Source organism: Malaclemys terrapin, chromosome 1 (genome assembly GCF_027887155.1).
Source record: "Malaclemys terrapin pileata isolate rMalTer1 chromosome 1, rMalTer1.hap1, whole genome shotgun sequence".
NCBI lineage: Eukaryota > Metazoa > Chordata > Testudines > Emydidae > Malaclemys > Malaclemys terrapin.
The window spans coordinates 72,883,211-72,895,437 of NC_071505.1; the positions used below are offsets into that span (position 1 = coordinate 72,883,211).

The window sequence follows — 12,227 nt, forward strand, 5'->3', positions numbered from 1 at the left end:
CTCTCCTTGAGAAAGGCAACAGAGGGTCCTGTGGCACCTCTGAGACTAACAGAAGTATAGGGAGCATAAGCTTTCGTGGGTAAGAACCTCACTTATTCAGATGCAAGGAGTGAGGTTCTTACCCACGAAAGCTTATGCTCCCTATACTTCTGTTAGTCTCAAAGGTGCCACAGGACCCTCTGTTGCTTTTTACAGATTCAGACTAACACGGCTACCCCTCTGATACTCTCCTTGAGAAAACTTTAGCTCCGTGAAGCTGCCAAGGTTTATGTGCCAAGTAAATGCAGGCTTGGCCATAGAGTAAGACCAGAATACAATATGTGCTAGTGAAACTTGTGAACAGACTCCACAGGGAAGTGCTGTGTTCATGCAGAAGGTGTCAATGCTTTATCATTCTTCACTCCCTTTTTCTGCCCCTTCTGGATTTGTACCTCTGCCTTAACTGTCCTGGTTGGGCACTTTGGGTGTAATCCTGCTCCGACTGAAGTCAGTTCCAAAATTCCCTTTAACTTCAATGGGACAGAATCAAGTTCTTTGTAAGCCTTATTTTGGATACAGATTTCCTGTAATTTAGTTGCACTAGCCAGTTTACATTGTTTTGAGAAAATGACCATATCAACACAAAATATGTCGCCAGTGCACATATAGTGTAGCCTTGACATTAACTTCTCTAGTGTTATGCAGATAATTTAATAGTATATGGCTCTGCAGTTGTTTTAATATTGTTTTTGTTTCTCGTTCATATTTCCATTTCTCTTTTTCTAAAATATATTTATTACAAAGGATAGGAGACAATGATTTTCTAAAAAATGTTAAAGTACAGCTTCTTAAAACCAAATTCTTAATAAGATTATTAAAGGAAAGCCAGATGATTATTTACAGTACTTAAAGCATTCCAAAGGTAAATATGTTAAATACATTTTAACTGGTTTAATTTCCAAGCATATGCGATTTTAGAGAGAAAAATGTTAAAGGTGTAAATTTTTGAAGGACCAAAATTTTTCATTTTGAATTTCTTTGCTAGAGATTTTTAGGCAAGATTTGCAAATCTGAGTACCTTGAAATTAGGTCCCTAAATTGATAGTGCTTGATGCACCTCTGGAAGGTGCTCACATACTACGGTGATAAGCACAGTATAAGAACCTATGTAGAAGAAAATAGAACATGTAGGCCCTGATCCTTCAATGTGCCTCAATATGAAATACCCTTGTAGGATCGGCCTTTGGAGCCTAAATATGTAGCCTGATTTTCAAATTTGCTGAGCACTCAGAAACTCCCATTGAAGTTAGGTCACTTATACAGGGGCTTAAATATGGAGTTAGGAACCTACTCACCGGTTTTTGAAAACCTTTTGGCTTTAGCCATTTAGCTTCTATATAGTCATAAAACTCAAAGATTTGAAAGACGGGCACATATTGGAGCTACAAAGGGCTTTGTGCACTTAGTAGTCTTCTTGAGCATCCCCAGAGCTGCTACGTGGTCTGGGAGGCAGATTTCCTTTATCACCCAAATGCTCATCGCGCTACTTGGGCTTGACAGTGAGTCTCTGAATTTGCCCCTAAAAGAATGACATTAACACATTTCATTTTATACTATATCCTTAATGCAAAACAATGGAATGACCAATGTAAGTAAAGCAGTGTACCTGATGTGTGGATTTCTTGGGCCAATGAGCATTTTTACAACAGAACATTGGTAAAATGACCTGAAGAGAATAATAGGCTGAAACTGCATCAGCTATACTTATAAATACATAAAGTAAGAGCTTAATAACACAGTTATCCAAGACATCTAAAATACAATATTATCCCAATCCATGGAAGAAATTAGTTTAGCTCTGATTCTTTAGTTATTTAAATTTTGCATCTAAAGCCTTATCAGAATGCACTCTATTCTCTGACTCACGACTTACTGCATTTAACACAATCTCTGTTACAGGTTACTTAGTTATAGAAAATCCATCAAGTAAGTTGATTAAAGATTTTTATATTATGGCTATCAATTCACTAGTTTGTTGAGTGTGAATGTGTGGTTCCTTTTTCTATGTTTATTATAAAAAACTCCAAGCTGCGTATAAATCATAAAAGCATGACTAATTGCATGGTAACTGGAGAAATGCTTTCTCTCTCTCTGGGGTGAAGCCTGCATGTCTGTGTTTTAGCTTGGGAAGTAATACAGGGATATTTAAACTCCTTGGGGTTTAAAAACCATGTCATTATGAGAATGAGGTCACTGCAATATTTTATATGTCTAAAACCTTGCAATGTATAAAATGTTTTCTGTGCAACAAAGAGATATTATTGTACTTTAGACTACAATGATAACCTTACAAACTTCATTAATATCAAAACTCTGCATCGGAATGCTAAATTTATTAAAAAACACTCCCACTCAACAGGACGTTAAAGCTAAAAACTAGATCAGGAGGAGTAATTGAGCGAGAAGATGCTCTTATTTTGAAATGCTCTAAACAAATCAAATAATCACAATGTCAGTGATTTATATAATGTTATTTTATCTCTGTAAATATCAATTATTATTAAACTGGATAACAATTTCTTTTGATAAGCCAGTGGTTAAATGAAAAACAAACCAACCAAAGCCCAACTTTCACATGTGTCTAACTCCTCTGTCTTTACTTCTAGGCCAATAAGCAAGAAATCCTTCCTACAACATGTTGAAGAACTTTGCACAGACAACAACCTAAAGTTTCAAGAAGAATTTTCGGTATGTTACTAGCAGTTGTCACAACATTGCAAGACCTCCAGTCGTTTCATGTGTCACATTTCATGTCCATTTTAAGCATGCAAGGCCATGAAGGATTCTGGCCTTGATAATCAATACCCAATTACTAGGTTGATTGTTTAGAAAGTAATATTACACTGATTTAGGTTGTGCAGTCTTCATTGCAACCTGATCAGAATTATTCACCTAGTGTGTCAGCAGAAGATGAGCTTCTTTAGCCCTTCCTGCCATGACACCATCCTCAATAGTCAGCTAGATGGTGACATTAAAGTGATAATTCTAAGAAATTGTAGCAATATTCACGTAGTTTGAGAATATTTGGTTTACAGCAATTTTTTTTTGCTTTACATAGCATGATATTGTTCAATTTTGAAAAAAAAAATATTTATCAGATCTTTATGCTTAGATCAGGATATGATATGTATTGGATTGTAACTGATTGTATACAGGTTTCATTCAGATATACCTAACCACTTTAAACAACATCTTTTGCTCCAAGAATAAAAGCCCAATATACATAGCTGACATTTATTTTGTGAAAGGTTCAGGGCCTGATCATGTTCCCATAAAAGTCAATGGGAATTTTGTCATTGGCTTCAATGGGAGCAAGACTGGGCCATACACTTTCATTTCTTTATATATAATAGGCCAAATCCTACTTGTCTTGCTCTTATGAAGAGCCTCAGTGGGACTGGAACTGCTCATGTGGCTGTGGCCAGCAGCATTTGAGCCAGTAATTCGGCAAGTCGTCTGACTCATGTTGAAAAATGATTAGTTTTCAAAGCCCACATGACATCTATATAATAAATATACAATTTCAAAACTACATTTAAACCTCAACTAAACTTTTCACTGTTTTCTTAAGTAACTTCTCTTTTATGGCTATCACATTTAAATTACTTTTTACACTTTATCTTCTCTTTTTGTTATTTCAGAATCTTTATCATCATCATGTCTAACACGTGCAGTTATTTGCCATCACAAAAATAATTTGTCAATCTCCAGTGACTTTACCATTTTGGATTTATAGATTTGTCATGAATTGCTTACTATTTGGATTTATAAAAATGAAGAATCAAACAATAGACTTTTATACTACTAGATTATAATATTTCAGTTTCTCAGGGAACAACAACAAAAGTGTGAAAAGATTAATGGTATTTCCTACAGCTTTTTGGCTATGCTCCTTAAGTCTTATTGGACTGGATTTAATAATAATAAAAAAGCACCATAAAATTCTTCTGAGCAGTAATGCAGAGGAAACTTTTTTTTCAGGAGTAGAAGTGTTATTTCACTAGAACAGGAGCGATTATAATTATATTATGCATGACTGAGCAGATGAAAAGTTTTCCTAGCAATGACATGTTCACATTTTAAAGTTCATCACTGGAAAGTTTCTAATGTTACCTTTTAGGCATTAAAGTTTCACAACAATTATAGGGTTAAAGGTTACTGCATTGAAATGACTTAAAATCTAACATAAACCATAATGTTCTATCAAGTAGTAGTAGTATGAGCATTTTTTAAAACTTAGACAAATATATGTAGCAAAAACCTAATTTAACCAAATTATTAACTGAACTCTTAGTTAACCAAAGGGTATATCTGCACTGCATTGTAAACCCAGGTTAGTGGGACCTAGGCTTATGAAATCAGTGTTTCCAAGCCCACACTTGAGCATCCACGCTGCATTGTAAATCGGGTCTTATAGTTGCTGGACCTAGGTCTCACAGCCATGCTAACGTGTCCATACTGCACCATGCAGATCTCCTGACTCAGATACACTGCAAAATGACAGGGATTGGACCCAACTCCCAGCAGGACTTTGGCTCTGACCCACTCCCTAGTATGGTCCTAGGACCCAGGTCCTGAGTGCTTCTTAATTCAAGTCAGACTGATTTATGTGTGGACAGAAACAAGGCTTGGGCTCAAATCTGAGCCAGAGCCCAGGCTTAGAGTGCAGTGTAGACATACTCAAAATTGTTATGTGCCCTTTGGGTTTGTACTATACTTCAGCTTCCCCAAGTCCAATATGTAGCAAAGATCTGCCAGATGGCTTATCTGAGGCCATCCAGCACTCGGGGCAGGTTGTGCTCCTGGTGGAGGGCATATTAGTCAACTGTGCAGACAAGGAAGCTGTAAAGAGCCATGCTAACTGGTGGTGGGCCAGCTTCACCCATTTTCTGATTCCTCAGTTTTCTAAATGTTTGGCATGTCTCCTGAGACCTATGCAAAATCAGGCTTGTGTAGTATTTGATACTGTTATGGTGAGTATTTGACAATATATTTTCTAAGTGCTATTAATGAATACCTCCAACTACCTCCAAATATCATTTCAACAAAAGTCCCCATATTCCCATAAAAGTTATCTAATATGTACAGCATAAATGAACTATCTGTAAAGTTTATAACCCTACAGAGAAACATTCCTTCTGTAACAAATCATCATTGAATTTGAGACTCCAAATAATCTTTATCCTGTGCTAAATTAATCAGTTGGGGGTGAAATTCATCCTGGTGCAGAGAGCTGGCACAAGGCCATTAGCACCAGTTAAGAGCTGTGATGGGGCAGATCAAGGCATGGGGGCATAGTTAGAGCAGCAACACAGGATGCCTCTGCACTACAGAGGGCTCTCTGCTGCAGACTCAAATTAGCAAGTTAAAGTCAGTCTCATGGGATATGCACTTAACATGGAAATAATGGCCCAAACTCCTGCAAACGGCCATAGACCTTGGGAGAATGCCTCCTCCCAACACCCCTGCTTACTTTCCCACACAAAATCCAATTACAGAAGCTTTGTGTGAAGAGAGGAGAATGTTACCCTTTATGAATACAGGAAATTATAACTTGTCCATTTCCAGCTTTACTTTCCTGCTATTTTTGCATCCTGATTTCAACCCCTAGAAATCAACTGGGCTCTACCTGGGTTCAGGGGACCTCCCAAGTGTATCCAGTTGCAAGATCAGGGCATTACTGTTTTATAAATTAAAATGTTATTTACAAAAGAGAGAAACGCTATTGACTATGAAGAAAGAATCAATTTTGGGAATGGCCACAGGTTTAATCCAGGGCAAGATTTACAACAGACATTATTAATTAGGGGATGAAACCATAGCTAAATCCATTCTCTTTCTTAACATGTGTGTTCTGTAACATGTGATAGCATTTTCTTTAGTTTTTTATTAACTTTGTGTCTGGTAACCATGTTGTTTAAGTCTTTAACATACATAGAGGTAATGTCAACTATTATGTGTAAGGAGATTTGTAAATTTAGAGGATGAATTGCTAACCTTAGAGAGTGAATAAATTCACTGAGTTGTATAGAGGCATATGGTCCTATGAAGATTAAGGGAGAGATTTTCAAAGGCACAAATGGGAGTGAGTCACACAACTCTCATTGACTTTCAATGGAAGATGAGCACCTAATTGCTCTTTGCAGTGATTTCCTCCTGTGTGATTTCACAAGAAGAGTGTGGCACTGCTAAGAGTAGAACCCTCGTCTCCTAACGCCGAATCCTGTGCCTTAACCATAAGACCATCCTTCCTTTCTAGGACAGCACCTGCAGTTGTACTATCTAGGATAAAATGATAAAGGCCATCCAGTATTGCTGGTTCAGGGCATAGACCTCTCATTAGCTGGAAGTAGGATGATATTTCCCACTGAATATAATTGCACACCATATGACACACTATGATGGTTTTGAACCCTCCTCTGAGCATCAGGCGTTAACAATTGTTGGACATAGGATACTGGACTAGATGGACTAGTTTGCTTATTGTTGGGTGGCTTGTTTCATTATGGCAACTCTTATATTTTATTACAAATATTAATAAAATCTAATAAGAAAATGAAGTACAGTAAATTATGTTGTCCTCTATACCTGAAGACATTAAGTAGGTCTGTGTGAATGCTTAAAATGAGTATTTGTGAAAAATAATTTGAATAACAAACACCATTGCTCTTTGACATTATTTATGATTTATATTATTTGCTGTTTGTGAATATCTGTACATGAAATTCTTGTCACAAGAATATTCACAGAAGGGAAAACTATCATGAAATCTCATGCAGACTTGCATTTGACAAGAATTAACATCAGGTTGTTGGCACAGCTATCTTGAAAGCTTTTCTGGCTTTGGGGATAATTCAGCCAGGGAGCAGAAATAATATTAAGTGAAGGAGGTGATCAGTTACACAGCACAAATGGCAAATTATGAATAACAAATAGTTAAAACAATAGGTACAGCTAATCATTTGTGAGCAAGCCATAGGTTGTAATATGCTTATATAAACCATTAATCAAATAATGAAGAAAAATATGAAAGTTAGTCTGGTTGTGGATAATTTGCAAACAGAAAGAAGAGTGGGTAAATTAGATCTGTCTAAGGGTTTTTCTGTATTGCCCATCACCATGGTAAATTAATGATCACACATAAATTTTTTCTCCATTTGATGGCCCATAGCAGACTTCATGGAATATTTTCCTCTTCACCCTTTTAGGTTCTAGGAAACTCTGCTTTTATATATAATATAATTTCATTAAATAAGTTCTTCCCTGCAAATGATTCATCTATCTCTGCCCCTGAGTAATAGAATTCATGAACAGTTATGAAACTATGATTCACTTGCTACTGAACCCAAAATAACTCTGTCCAACCCCCTCAGGAACAGGTCAGTGAGCAATAACTAATTGCCAGTTGTCTCTATTTGATTAAATGCTCACTGGTTCTCATGCTGTGGCAAGAGCTCTCCCAAGCTACAGGAATTAGGAAAAGGCATTTCTCAAAAGTAAGGCTGAGTCACATAAGACATTGTTACCACATTATATGGCATCATGAAAAGACAGGAAAAAACACAAAAGGTGATAGTCTGACTTTATCCAGACTTTTAAAGGTGAAAGTTCATGTAAGCTTAAATTGTTCAACTTGATGGTGTTTTCTGCAGCTCTGCATCTGACACTGTTGATGTAACTAGGGTTGACGGTGAGGTGAAATGCTTCTGCGGTGTCTCCAGCTGCCCTTAGAAGTGTAACATATCATAGAACTGAAAAGTCCTTCCTTTTACCGGAATGACCATATGAGGGGAAATTATATTATTGATCCATTTGTAATACAGAACACAAAGCAAATTTAAAGGCTTTCTAACAAATATGCATTATCTTACAGGAACTTCCAAAGTTTCTTCAAGACCTTGCTTCAACTGATGCTGATCTGCCTTGGAACAGGTCTAAGAATCGCTTTCCAAACATAAAGCCATGTATGTCTTTACTAACTGGTCTCTCTTTTTTACTCTCTAACTGTAGAAGTACAGTGTATGTTTGGAATGCATCTGAATTTTTCATTTGGTCTCTCAGATAAGTTACTATAATAATGTACATGTTATATTACAATTTACTATCAACTAATCTGTTTTTGTTCACTTGTTTGAGTAAGGGTTATTTGTAAATGGCTTTCAACTTGCTCTCACAAGCTTTAACATGCAGGTGCAAGAAATTTTAGCCTGAATAGTTTCTTAGCTTTGTAATTTAACCCAAGTAGCAAACTCTTTAACATTCTTCCTGGACTTTTCCCCTTAGTTAAAAGTAAGTTAAGTGTAAAATCCACATGTTTATGCATTTGTTTTCCATGGGAGCCTGGTGATGCTTTCTTACAGCTACTTGCAAATATGCTGCAAGAGTTCCATTGAAGATCAGAGTGACTGTATGATAACTTATAAGCCAAGGCTAGATTTTATCACAGGAGACAGGAGTCTGTCTCTCTGTACTCAACACTGCTTCATTTTTCAGTTAATAAGACAAGAAATGCCATTATTATTTTAAGCATTAACTGTGATGTGAGATGGGGGGCATGGCATTCCTCTGTTAATGTAGCTACATTCTGTGCTATTAACTTTACAGAACAGCTGTTCCTGTTATCTGCTGCTTGGTTCAACACATATTCTGTGCTCTAATTTACAATTGCTAAAAACTGATACTCATGTTACCCAATAACATTGTCAGAAGTGCGTCAGAAATCTTTCGTTTTATAATATCCTTTCTTTTTACTGGTTTGCAGAAGCAAATGCCAGGAGATGGATAATTGATTTCAGTATGTACCGATTCAGAATCTTTTTCACACACGACATCTTTCCTATTTTTCATCACTTCTATATACTTATAATGGGCCAAATTCTGAGGTCCTTCCTCAATTTTTACTCAGTTCTCACTTAAGCCGACTTCCTGTTTTAGGGGTTTGCCTGGCTAAAGAATGAGTTAAAGCTCAATAAGGACCTCAGGACATGGCCTGGTGGTAGCAGAATATAACAGAACAAACAAATATAAATGATTAGGCCCAGGCTTGTAGTCTGATCCAGACAGAGGACCGCATCACCATTGTACCACCTCATCAAAGGCAGTTGGCTCTGCAAAGGCACAACAGGCCTGCACACCTCAGATTGCAGGATTGGGCCTTAGACGTTTGCATTAGAAATAATCATCATGAGAAAAATGCATTGAAATGTAAAGAGCAAGGAAGGAGAGTGATTATACAACCAAACAGGCTGGTTAAATAGTTCTTGGGAGTTGCAATTACTGTACTGTTTTGCCAAGGATGATTTAATAAAATTAGCTAAACTAATGTAAATGTTAATTTTGAATTCTCAGCATCATAGCAACATCTGATACATGTCACTATAGTTTACAAGTAAACATCTCATTAAATAGACTTTATTTCTGCTATAGATAATAACAACAGAGTAAAGCTGATAGCTGATGCTGGTATTCCAGGATCGGATTACATCAATGCCAGCTATGTGTCTGTAAGTTGGAAGTCTCTCATAATGTTCATCACATTTTTTCTATTTTTATGTTCTTTTACAAAGTGACTTAAAAGGGAATATATTTTATATCAGAACATGCTTCTAATGTTTTTTCCATCTACTGCAGCTGTTGTGGCCACACTGTCACTTCCAGCACTATGAATTCATGTGTCCAAGTGTATCATTGAACATAATTAGCTTTAAAACATTTAATTTGATTTGTGCATTTTTATTGTTGGGTTGTGTTTATTAATAGTAAAACAACTGTAGTCAGCTAATTCATTTCTGGAAATTATCTCATCCTGTTCCCATTGGAGCCAATTGTGAAAATCCCATTCATGTCAGTGGTGCTGGATATGGCGCTATTTTGTATTTCTTAGTTAAGGATTTTGGGGTATTGTATAAAAGATGCTATGTAAAAATAAATAGAACTGAACTGAATATTCCTGTAACAATAGATAACGTGTTTTTATGCTATTTTATTTTATCCTTATTATTTCATGCTAATTTTGATGAGGAAAAATTTAAATATGCCACCTGACAACACAGTAGCTGTGATATTGTTGAATGACATAGCTGCTACCAAAATATTTTAATACAATTGAATAAGCTGATGTGTTCGAACATAGACAAAATAGATTATTAAAATACTCTGTTGATGGAGGGGAGATAGCACAGTGTCTCTTTCCTCCAGTCTTTCTGCAGAACAGAATAGATGTCATTCCCACCCTGCTCCAAGTAATGCCTTCCCTAGAGTTTGGCCCTATTGGTAACTCAAGTAATAATAGCAGAACATTTCTCCCCACACTTATCTGTTTCTCAGGGTTTTCTGCAGGATCTCCCTGTCTCTGCCCTTATTTCCCTGAACCATGGTAATGCCCCCCTCATGCATCCTGGTAAAACAATCAAGCTATCCCTCTTGCAATGATTATTATAATTATTTATTGTTTTTATTACAGTGGCCCCAACTGAGGTCAAAACCCCATTGCACTACACACAGTACAAACAAAATAAGAGACAATTTGTGCCATGCAAGTCTTCCCATATAAATAGATGAGACAGCAAAGAGTAGGTAAAAGAAAATAGTATTATCTCCATGTTACAGACAGGAAACTGAGGCACTGAGACTTGCCCAAGGTCATACAGAAAGTCTGTAGCAGAGCTGGGTATTGAACACTGGTCTTCTGAGTCCTGACTCCCATCCCACTGTTTTAAACATCATCCTTCCTTTCTATTAGTCAGCAAAACTTACTCATCACTTTATACAGTGTTCTAACAGGGTGGGTCAACAGAAAAGACCTTCCGCCCTGTTACAAATCCTGTTACACAGCTGTAGTGCTGTTTGCCATGCTCCGGGCCTCTGAGGTGGTGTTCTGAGTAGAGTGGAAGGGTACGATTTATCCGGGATTGATATATCGCATCCCGAACGCGCTCACCGTTGACTCCGGAACTCCATCAGAGCGAGCGGTGGTAGTGCAGTCGACGGGGGAGCCATGGCCGCCGATCCCGCGCCGTGTCGACCCCAGGTAATTCGATCCAAGATACTTCAACTTCAGCTACGCTATTCGCGTAGCTAAAGTTGCGTATCTTGGATCGATCCCCCCCACCAGTGTAGACCAGCCCGAAGATGGACAGGTCTCCACTCTTCCCCTCACTGGCTAGCATTCAACAGCTGATGCTGGGAAGCTCACACAGCACCTTCAAAAAGGCTGCGGAAAGTGCTACTGCGAAGAGCTCTCCCATGCAGGCATTTTTGCTTGCTTCTGACTTATGCAGGCATAATGCCTTTTGTCACTGTTGATGGGATATTGCAGCTGCCAAGCCCACCAATTCTCAGAGCTACAACTTTGACGTGTGTGTGTGTGTGTGTGTGTGTGTGTATATATATACACACACACACAGAGAAAGGGAGAGAGATCTATAAAGGGCAAAGTTATAGCTCTGAGAATTGGTGGGCTTGGCAGCTGCAATATCCCATCAATGGTGACAAAAGGCATTATGCCTGCATAAGTCAGAAGCAAGCAAAAATGCCTGCATGGGAGAACTCTTAGCAGTAGGTAGATAGATAGATATAGAGAGAAACACCTTGTATATACTGTATAATAAGTGGGAATTTGAATGCTACTTTTATTTTTATTGGTTCACCCACGAAGGGAGAAAGCAAATAATTAACTCAGAGCTTTGCATCCCTGAGTTATAGCTCCTCACTTCACTGTTCAACTAGGGAGGATTAGTGTAGTTTCCCACTGCCACCTGTTATGTATATTATATATCAAATAAATAACAGGCAGCTGTGAATTATAGGACTGTAATTCCATTGAGGAGTTTTGATGAGGCTAATAAACTTTTGCACTGTTTGTTCTGTTTAATTACCAGAACTCCATGATGGACTATCAGCTCTGCAATGTAACATTTATTTTTTTAATTTTATATAATGCATAGAGCTCCTGGTGCACCAATGGCCCCTTTAAGAAAACTGGTTCCATCCTGTGGAAGGACAGCCAAGGGGCACATGTACTGCAATCTCTGCTTGAAAAAACTGCTCTCATGCTTTTAATTCATTTTAGAATTATGTACAAAAACAGAAACCAAGATCATCCCTTCCATGGAAAAACCCACAGGGTGACTTCAGGGGATCCTCTCTCAGAGAGAGCCTTAGAACATCACTTTTCAGGGCTGAGGTTC

General features: G+C 37.6%; 1 protein-coding gene across 1 annotated transcript in view; it reads left to right on the plus strand.

Moving 5' to 3' along the window:
- PTPRQ (protein tyrosine phosphatase receptor type Q) overlaps positions 1–12,227 on the plus strand; it is a 199,396-nt gene that overhangs the window by 173,302 nt on the left and 13,867 nt on the right. The window contains exons 53-56 of the mRNA XM_054027278.1: positions 1,939–1,965; positions 2,646–2,727; positions 7,913–8,003; positions 9,466–9,542. Of these exons, the coding sequence (XP_053883253.1) occupies positions 1,939–1,965; positions 2,646–2,727; positions 7,913–8,003; positions 9,466–9,542 (277 nt within the window). The remainder of the gene's footprint in view (positions 1–1,938; positions 1,966–2,645; positions 2,728–7,912; positions 8,004–9,465; positions 9,543–12,227) is intronic.